General features: G+C 32.3%; 1 protein-coding gene across 1 annotated transcript; it reads right to left on the bottom strand.

Moving 5' to 3' along the window:
- Positions 1 to 10,232: 10,232 nt before the first annotated feature.
- On the bottom strand, positions 10,233 to 11,348 carry LOC136840869 (zinc finger MYM-type protein 1-like). The gene has a single exon (XM_067107824.1). It carries the CDS (start codon positions 11,346 to 11,348, stop codon positions 10,233 to 10,235), a length of 1,116 nt encoding a protein of 371 aa, XP_066963925.1.
- Between the last annotated feature and the right edge of the window lie 423 nt (positions 11,349 to 11,771).

Raw genomic sequence — 11,771 nt, 5'->3', positions numbered from 1 at the left:
CGTATATACAGTCATTCGAGAATGAAAAATAAATTTTTTAACACTTTATACTGTAGAGCAGTTAATTTATTTGATTTTGCCAGTAGCAAAGGTAACAGAGCGAAGACTTACCTTAGCACCTGCTTTAAGTTGTTCCCACGTATTTTCTTGTGTCCGCCATGATTTGAATTCGATTTATAGTTATATACTGACTTTACTGATAATGATCTGTGACAGCGTTTCATTTACATTTCACAATGAAATTTCTGGCAACAGATGAAGCTTGTCGCAGAGGAGGAGTAGTTGAGAGCAAATAAAAGTTTTCTTATGTTAGAAGTGAACGTTACTTAGAATACGTAGAAGGAAGAGTGATTAAATTAGTGTAAATGGACCGATAACGTATTTGTAGTTGGAATGATGGAGGTAAGAGATTCAAGTGTTTCTAAGCCAAATCCATGAAATGTACGACTGTACGGGATAAGTGAAATATAAATTTCCTCGGATCACTAAAGTATTTCTATGGCAGCGATGGGTGTAACACTTTAAGACCTGTAAAGAATGTATGTGCCAACGCTGATATGCACTTTGGTACGACGAAGCAATTGCGCTGCAATGACTGACGAGAGGTGACAAACAAAGGAGGAAGGAGCAGAACAATACCAAAAAGTGACCTTAATATTAATTTATTTACAATAAGTGATATACATATTTACAAATGAGTCAGGGTTTTGGAAAATAGATATGTAAAGCAAATGACCAATACTAATACAAAAAATCAAATTACATGGTTCCACATACGTTTCTTTCAATTCAACAATTCTCAACAAAAAATCACAAAATAAATAATGTCCAGCAGCAGCACCACACAAAAATAAAAATGAAATATTAATCATTACATAAACACTTTCAGAGCCATACTTCCTCATTAACCACAATTACACGAGCCACTCGCTCAATAATGTACAACCACAACTCAGAGCCTTTTGCTCAACAGTATAATAAGAGCCTTTTGCTCTACTCAGTACGGGAGAGCCTTTTGCTCCATATACAAAAATAACTCAAGAGCCTTTTGCTCAACAAAATATTGAGAGCCTTGTGCCCTACTCAATATACCATAACTCCACGAGAGCCTTTTGCTCCACCAGCAGCAATAGTTACTAAAAACCCAGTCCAGTCACGACCTCCTCCTTGAGTACTTGAAGTCCATCAGCCCAGTGACGCTTCAAATCAGCCGATGTGGCCATCACCCTCCAACCAGGTGGTACTCGAGAAACTGCTGTCACTGCCATCACCCACAAGAAGGTGATCCTCAGAAAACTGCTGTTGCTGCCATCACCCGCATGGTGATTCTCAGAAAACTGCTGCTACTGTGTTCTCAACAGGACATAGTCGAGAACCTGCTGTTCTGCTTTCCAAAACCTGACTGATGCTGTCAAGCACCCCATGACAGATGTTAACTCCTTACACAAAGGAAAAACAAAAAGATAAGGAGGCAACAACCCACCAAGGGAACAATTGGCAAACTATTGTTCCTCACACCTCCCTACCAAACAGAAAAAAATAAATAAAATTTTTTTTCTACACACAAAATACTCTCTCCAATGCTGCCACACCTCCGCTAGCCAAAACAGAACCAATCCTGGCAAGGTCACCAATCTTATGATCTCACCTCTCCGAGACCAACAGGTCCTTAATAAAAACAAGCAATTGGGCTGCAATGACTGATGAGAGGTGACAAACAAAGGAGGAAGGAGCAGAACAATACCAAAAAGTTACCTTAACATTAATTTACTCACAATAAGTGATATACATATTTACAAATGAATCAAGGTTTTGGAAAATAGATATGTAAAGCAAATGACCAATACCAACACAAACAATCAAATTACATGGTTCCACATACATTACTTTAAATTTAACAATTCTCAACAAAAAATCTCAAAATAAATAATGTCCAGCAGCAGCACCACACAAAAATAAAAATTAAATATTAATCATCACATAAACACTTTCAGAGCCATACTTGCTCATTAACCACAATTACACTAGCCACTCGCTCAACAATATACAATCACAACTCAGAGCCTTTCGCTCAACAATATAATAAGAGCCTTTTGCTCTACTCAGTACGGGAGAGCCATTTGCTCCATATACAGAAGTAACTCAAGAGCCTTTTGTTCAACAAAATATTGAGAGCCTTGTGCCCTGCTCAATATACCATAACTCCACGAGAGCCTTTTGCTCCACCAGCAGCAATAGTTACTAAAAACACGGTCCAGTCACGACCTCCTCCTTGAGTACTTGAAGTCCATCAGCCCAGTGACGCTTCAGATCTGCCGATGTGACCATCATCCTCCAACCAGGTGGTACTCGAGAAACTGCTGTCACTGCCATCACCCACAAGAAGGTGATCCTCAGAAAACTGCGGTTGCTGCCATCACCCACATAGTGATCCTCAGCAAACGCTGCTACTATGTTCTCGACAGAACATAGTCGAGAACCTGCCGTTCTGCTTTCCAAAACCTGACTGATGCTGTCAAGCACCCGATGACAGATGTTAACTCCTTACACAAAGGAAAAACAAAAAAGATAAGGAGGCAACAACCCACCAAGGGAACAATTGGCAAACTATTATTCCTCACATAGAGCATGACCATGACATGTGGCAGCACGATTTTAACTTTAAACAATGACACAAGTGAGAAGCATGAATACCAGACATGTATCACAAAATACAATTTCATTATAATTGAAAAAATAATTAAATTAATCATATATATATATATATATATATATATATATATATATATATATATATATATATATATATATATATATATATATATATATATATATATATATATATATATATATATATATATATATATATATATATATATATATATATATATATATATATATATATATATATATATATATATATATATATATATATATATATATATATATATATATATATATATATATATATATATATATATATATATATATATATATATATATATATATATATATATATATATATATATATATATATATATATATATATATATATATATATATATATATATATATATATATATATATATATATATATATATATATATATATATATATATATATATATATATATATATATATATATATATATATATATATATATATATATGTATGTATATATATATATATATATATATATATATATATATATATATATATATATATATATATATATATATATATATATATATAGCAGGAAAAGTATATATATATGCATTATGCACTGCTTAAATTGCATTCTATATTTTCATGTTCATATTCTCTTTGACAGTTCTCTTTTGATTTACCAATCGAAAGAACAACGTTGTGTCCCTTAAATACTTTCTCGTGTTCATCCATCTCCTCTTTTTCATTTGTAGCATCTGAGAAAATATCGATTTTTTTCTTCAAAAAATTTCTCATTACCTCAGTCCAGTACTGCAAATGTATTTTCTAATATTTCTAAGTGCATTTACAAGCAATTAACTTTATGAATCGTTAAAAACACTGAAGGTCCAGGTCGCCAACTTTACACGTGACTGGACGGTTTTACCTTTGATCTCTTCTTGGAATTCCATTTCTTGCCGAGGTGTCCATCTACCTATGGGAGTGATTAGCGGATATTTCTGAGAAACGGTAAAACTGGAATGGCTTATCTTTTTCCAATTTTTGTGTTTTAACTTTATTTTATTTCTTTTCGACACAGAAAAATTAGTACAACATTATTATAAATATTTTAAGTAAAAAACTAACGTATTTAATCATATTTCAAGAGCAGAGGTAGCCAGTTGTGAATGAATTAACTTAAGCCGAAAATTTGCTAAAGACAATTCACTAAACACTTCTTGCCGGAAGACAGGCAATCCTGACCACATAATACCTCAAGAAAAGAAATACTGTAGTTATTTTTATAGCAATAAAAGACACAAGTATTCAAAAATTAAAAAAAAAATGATCAAACACTGAAATGTCCTCTATTGACGGAGAATATTTGAGAGTAAAATATACTCGTAGAGTCATGACCCTGATAATTTCATAATGTTTCAGTTGAACATACAACATTTCCAAAATATATTTAAGGCGAAGAATTATCTAACAAGGATTAATACTGCTTTCACTACAAAGAGAGCCAACAATGGCAAAGAAGTGTATCGCATAAAAATACATGAGAGAATTGGCTTAGGATCGATAGAAATATCTCTGGGTAGAGTTCGGAAATATTTCTGATTTTGGATTTGAAAGAATTGGGTTATGAACATGTTCATGAGATGAACATGAAACTTTTCATCCAAGGAGCGAAAACTACTGGTAGGTTATTTTCATACAATTACAGATGTGAAAAAAAAACATCCCATAATATGCAGAACAAGTTATATATTTAAACCAGTATTTATCTATATAAATTCTAAAATCAAGATTAATGAAGTTTTCATAGTACCTTTCACTTAGTGATATTTTAACGACTGTCATTGTTAATGGATTAAAATGTATATAGGCCTCTGAGATTTCCTATTTTCTTTTTTTTCAGTTTTTTCAACTTTTTTTTTTTATTTGTTACAGTTTTTACTCGTACTTTTATCCGATCACGATATTGCATCGATTAATTAGCCTTATCACCATTAAATGACACCTATTTAAAGGTATTAAGAATCTGGATCTCCAAATTGTCATGGACAAATTCCGATTTTGTTACCAGGAATGTTCTTCCGCTCTTTCCATTCTAATCCTCTGCGTTTCCGTACTTCTCCTAATTCTGGTTCATTGATTCAATTTTCTATTTTTGGCAAACGTACATTACATCGCTGACGGAACACGCTCTTCTGGGTCTCTGTGGAGTACGAAAAATATTGGCTGTATATATTAACACCAACATAAACACAAACAAACAAAATTACACTTTTGATAATGTTTCACAATATCTTTAAACAAAGAATAATGGAATCAAAACCTTCAATATACTAAACGATAAAATTATATACAGTAATAAATGTTAATTGTTTTACTTATTTCTTAACACTAAAAGATATCACATTATAGTTAATAACCAGTGTATTTTTATGTTGAAGCTATATTCAAATAGGTCATAACTCGAGCAGGCATCTATTAATTAATTTTTTTTTTCTTACATTGTATCATACCAGTATTAATGTAATTTCTTACATCTTTCCCTTTGTATTTGAAAATTTTAGCATATGCTCCAATGACTTATTTTTAAATACGAATATGTTCTAACCGACGAATTTTATGCAAGTATATATACATGTAATTTTGCATTTGAATATATATGAAAGAGCAAAGTCTGTACAGCACTGACGCATCCGCTGTAAACCTAACAGCGTGCTTCACACACGTAAGAAGAAACAGTATATCATCTTCCTGCGAGAAAATAAATTACTATCATTCAATGACCTGACAGCAACATTTTAAAAACAGAATTACAGCATTAATACAATATATAATTGAACAAAGCAAAAAAAATTATGTCGACTCTCTCTCTCTCTCTCTCTCTCTCTCTCTCTCTCTCTCTCTCTCTCTCTCACGCACACACACACACACATAGACATACACACACACACACACACACACAATAACAGTGATTAAAAGCATACCTTTTGCAAATAGCTCGTTTTCATAGTGATGGAATTCTCGCCCAGAATTTGTTCGTAATTATAGTGTAAGGTTCTTCATGTATTCTACTGCATTTCATCCATTTCTGCCCGGATCGATACATTTTCTTGTATATAAACTCTCATTATAAAAAAAAAAAATCCTCTGTAACCTGTAAATAAGTCTTAGTGTTTGCTAGGGTGTTAATGCTCTCTAAATTCGTAAAGAAAGAAAAGGTCTCTTCCTTTTACGCACCTCGGATAATAGTGAGGATTCCTAATTAGAGCTTTTCATAATTAATAACTGTCAAATTGCACAAAGGAAGTTGCTTGAACCACAGCCTGCATTCTTGAGGGGTATGATTTCAGCAAATCGCAAAAAAGCTGAGACTCAAACTCCATTTCCCTGAGCACTTCGGTCACCTCTCTTCGCAGGTCGTTGAGGCTTGGTATACCATCATGGTTCATTGTGCGCGCTTCAACACAGTCCTTTAAGATACTACCAATGTTCTCACACACATTAAGGTCAGAGGAGCTACCTGGAAACTCACTTGACGAGAAGAAATCTATACCACTGTTTTGAAGCAGCTCCTGTATCTGAAGAGCCTTGAAACATGGTGCCTTATCATGCAAAAATGTGACTTCTTCAACAGATAACACATTTTCAGGATCTTTGAGGAAAGGAAATACTCCACCAGTAAGCACAGTTTCTCTGAAGTATTCACCATTCCATGACTGTCCTTTTTCTTTGATGATCCACATTAACCATTTGGCTGTGAAACAGAGAAAAATTCCCAAACATTCAGAAAATTTCACAACTTGGCGATAGCGCACGCCATCGCTGATATCGTCCAACTTTGCAGCCCAAATGATGTCATTTTTATGATTTGGCTTCCTGACTGTGTAAATGAAGAATTCATCTGATGCGGCAATATGGAGAAAGTCAGCTTCATCCCAATCTTTAAGAAATGAACCACAAAACCATGCACGGTCTTCTCTCTTTTGCTGAGTGATGTTGGGCTTGCTGATAACCTGAAATGGCTTGATACCAGATTTTTTCAACTCACGATATACAGCACTATAACTTTTCTTCTTTCCCCTTTTTGTTTCTAGTTCAAGCGCCAATTTATGTAAAGACTTTCTTGGTCTACCCACTGCCTCAGCTATGATGTCTTTTGACTCCTGAGAAAGGACTTCAAGTCTTCCAAGATTCTCAGCCTTTTCACGATGACAGTCACATGGATTTTTGTTCCAGTTTCTTTTAACAAAGGATTCGTCTCTTTTAATGTATTTAGCTATCCAGGAACGTGAAATGGAGGATGCACCAGCATCCCTGTCCTCTCTGAAGGTTATAGCCCGGATTCGGTCAATCCATCTGATTTCCTCCCAATCCATCTGAAAAATAGCTTAATAGAAACTTAAAATAATGTACTTGAAGGTAGGCAATTGCAGAAAACTTCATAACTTTCCATTTGTTATGGGGGCCTCTAATTTTGAAACACTGGTACAAAAATTAATATATCATATATATATATATATATATATATATATATATATATATATATATATATATATATATATATATACATATATATATATATATATATATATATATATATATATATATATATATATATATATATAAATATATATATATATATATATATATATATATATATATATATATATATATATATATATATATATATATATATATATATATATATATATATATATATATATATATATATATATATATATATATATATATATATATATATATATATATATATATATATATATATATATATATATATATATATATATATATATATATATATATATATATATATATATATATATATATATATATATATATATATATATATATATATATATATATATATATATATATATATATATATATATATATATATATATATATATATATATATATATATATATATATATATATATATATATATATATATATATATATATATATATATATATATATATGTGTGTGTGTGTGTGTGTGTGTGTGTGTGTGTGTGTGTGTGTGTGTGTGTTAGCGTGTGCATCCGTGTGTGCATACATACATACATACATACATACATACATACATATATATATATATATATATATATATATATATATATATATATATATATATATATATATATATATATATATATATATATATACATATACATACATACATTATATAACCAGAAGGCTTAGAAGAAGACAGCATGGAACATAATTAATTCACTTTATTCTTACAGCGACGTTTCGAGACCAATGTCTCATCATCCAGGCTAAAATGAAAAATGAAAAAACACAATTAAAGTTAAGGGTAGTTAAAAAGGCACCCAGTCTCAACGGAGTTCAGTTGCTGTATGGAAGATGCACCGAAAGTAAAGAATAAGAAGGGTGTGGTTTAAACTGTGTGCAAGGGAACAGATGAAAGTGGTTGTTTAAGGTGGGAACTAGTTTCTTCATAGCAAGAGATTCTAATATTGGAAGGTGGTGTTCATATGGACTTGATAATAAAATCTTGAATTCCGTATAATTTATATTGTTTTTGCAAAATTTCCCACGATTCCTAGTGTTAGATAGCTCTGGGTTGGATAGTTTACACCCTGTACATAAACTGAGGCCCATATGTGCATTACATCTCACCTTAAGCAGGCGGTGCGTGTTGACAACCAGGGGCGGCTCTAGGGTTTCCTGCGCCCTAGGCTAATATTTTAATTTGCGCCCCCAGGTCCACCAGCTAGGAGATCTGGGGTGAGCAGTAGTCAGTAGCTCCCCATTGGGTGACATTTCGGGATAGTTTAATTGTAAATCCAGCTACCAAATATTAAGTTGAAATGCATTATGCGCACACACAAACACACACACATACACACACACACACACACACACACACACACACACACATATATATATATATATATATATATATATATATATATATATATATATATATATATATATATATATATATATATATATATATATATATATATATATATATATATATATATATATATATATATATATATATATATATATATATATATATATATATATATATATATATATATATATATATATATATATATATATATATATATATATATATATATATATATATATATATATATATATATATATATATATATATATATATATTAAATATAGGTTGAAATTTACAACAATTCCATCATTATTTTTTAATATGTAACCATTGCAAGGGCAATTTTGATGCCTATAAAGATATATTAGACAATTAATGTATTCATAACATTATATTGAAAATGGCATTAAATAGAGCAAAACAATGATTTTTGCTTATAATCTATTTAAAAAATTTTTATTTAATAAGGAAATGTGCATCTGACAGTGAAATTGTGATTGAGTATATAACAATCAATTATAAACATATGAAAATGAATGTTTTGAGTTATTTCTTTAAAACTTCAATCAGGGATAAGAAAATGTAAGTGGTGAAGAAAATCTGGCTCATTTTCCTTCCATTTGAGTGTATCCTTAGCTGAAAAAGGGGGAAAAAATAAAACATGGCCTCTACAGCATTTTTTCATTCATTAATAGAACAAATCTTAAGTAACTAAAATCCCCTAACTAAACTATTAAAGAAAAAAAGACTAGAATTCAATGTACTGAAAGGAACTGAAAGCTATGTACGTAGAAAACGTATAATATTAATCTCAGTTATTGAAGAGAATGTGATATTCTCTTCATAACTACGAACTGAACTATTAACAAAAAGACTAGAAATCAAAGTAGTGAGAATAATTAATAATTCTGAAGTAAACATGAAGATAACTCAGAAACAATTGTTTAAATTTTATATTATTAGGAACTGTTTACAATTACAACTTTCAATTATAATGTAATTGTAACTTTATACTAAAATTTATCAATATCTGTCAATTGCAGAAATGAGAAATTCAATTTTAGTGAGCATTGAGTCTTTCTAGATTGTTGGCTACAACTACAGATAACTAAAAATGTGCTTTCCGTGCCTTTTTCTTGGCAAAATCAGCCACTAGATTCTTTAGATCAACTTTCTGTGCGATCTCGTTCTCAATAGAGACCATAGCTAGACCTACAAGTCTTTGTTCTGTCATTGTAGACCGCAAATACGTCTTAATTAATTTTAATTTTGAGAAGCTCCTCTCACCGCTCGCCACAGTAACAGGCAAAGTTAGCAGAATGCGCAAGGCAACAAATGTGTTGGGTACACTGTGAACCAGCCCTTGTTCACAAATGAACTTTAAAACATCCAGGGGAATGACAGTGTCAGGCTGAAGGCGGCGTGCAACTGCCTGAAGTTCATGACACAAGTCAGTGGCGTCTATGTCCTTGCTTTCTCCATCTCGTAGTGCTTTTTCCAGCTTGGTGCAATGTTCCATAAGTTGTGTGTTTGTTATCCCATTAAGTGATTTCACATCATACAGGAAACCAAAACAGACTTCATCTGCTGCAGTTGCTGAAAACGTTCCAGTACAGAATTGATGGCAACATCGAGTATAGCAAAATAGAAGTTAACTTTAAAGTTCACTTTTGCATTCTGCACTGGTGTGTCTTCTCCTTCATAGTCAAACTGCCTTTTCTTTCTCCTAAGACGAACGGAATCTGCAAAAAAAATGGGTCTATCTCCAAATCATTAGCCAATTCAGTAGCATCAACTAGTACCTTTTCAAACTCTGTATCACTTCTTCTCTCTTCTAGAAACATTCTAGTGCGTTCCAGTTGTTTTAATGCTGATGAAATATCATTTTCTTTTGCTTGTAGTTGCTTGCTGGTAATGTTTATTTCAAAAAGAATGTCATACCAAACGATCAATGAAACCAAAAATTTGAATGTTGCAATGCCATTTGCAAGAGCTTTAGCTTCTGCACGTGTGGAATTTCCAGATGATCCAAGGAGAGTAGACTTTGTTGCCATTTCAGTAAGAGCATCATATATGTCACCAATTTGGTAACGGATGGGTTTTAGTGCATCTATCCGACTCTCCCATCGTGTTTCACTCAGAGGTTTTACTGTTAACCTTTGTACATGACGTTTCAGTACATCCCAACGATGAGTTGAGGCTGAGAAGAATACATAGAGCTTTTGTATCAGGCCGAAAAAATTAGTTGCTTCTAAGCAGCAACTTGCTGCATCATTCACCACAAGATTTAATGTGTGAGCTGAGCATGGCACGAACAGCGCCCTGGGATTTCTTTGAAGGATTTTCTTCTGTACACCATTGTGCTTGCCTTTCATATTGCTGCCATTATCATAACCTTGACCTCGCAAGTTGTCAATGCACAGATCCATTTTCTTGAACTCTTCCAGAATAGTTTCAGCCATGAATGCACCAGTGGTTTCTTGTAGTGGCACATAACCCAAGAAATGTTCTCTCACAGCTATCACAGCATTATCTTCATCAACTTGAACAAACCTGATTATGACTGTCATTTGCTCCACATGACTCACATCAGGTGTGCTGTCCAAAATTATTGAAAAATATTTTGCAGCACGTGCATTTCTCAGAATTTCTTCCTTAATAGCATTTGCTAAAATGTCTATCAATTCATTCTGAATGTTTTTCCCTAGATAATGTACATGTGTTTCTTCATTCCTTATCTTCCGCAGATGTTCACTCATAACTGGATCAAACAATGCCATTAGTTCTACAAACTTTAAAAAAATTTCCATTTCCTGAACTGTACAATTTTTCATTTGTTCCTCGAAAAGAGAGATTCTGCACACCAAGTACCCTTACTAAGGCAATAAGTCGTTCCAAGATTTGTTGCCAATAATTTTCAACTCTTTCTCTTGCACGCTGGGTTTCATCATCTATTGTTTTGTGTTTCTTCAAACGCTGCTCAAGCTCTTTCCACTTGCCCACATTGTCCAAATGATCAGGTAATTTTTCATGTGATGACAGTAATGATGACAAGTTTTTCCAGTCTCGTAATCCAATACTAGAAAGTGAAGAAATGCGTTTCATGCCAAAACAACTTGCAACAGAAGCACATTACAGAATCAGTTGACACTGAATATTGTAGCCACTTTCGGTGCATAACTTCTCCATTGGGTAAATGTCTT

Source organism: Macrobrachium rosenbergii, chromosome 1 (genome assembly GCF_040412425.1).
Source record: "Macrobrachium rosenbergii isolate ZJJX-2024 chromosome 1, ASM4041242v1, whole genome shotgun sequence".
Classification (NCBI taxonomy): Eukaryota; Metazoa; Arthropoda; class Malacostraca; order Decapoda; family Palaemonidae; genus Macrobrachium; species Macrobrachium rosenbergii.
This window is presented reverse-complemented; position numbering and strand designations above follow the sequence as displayed.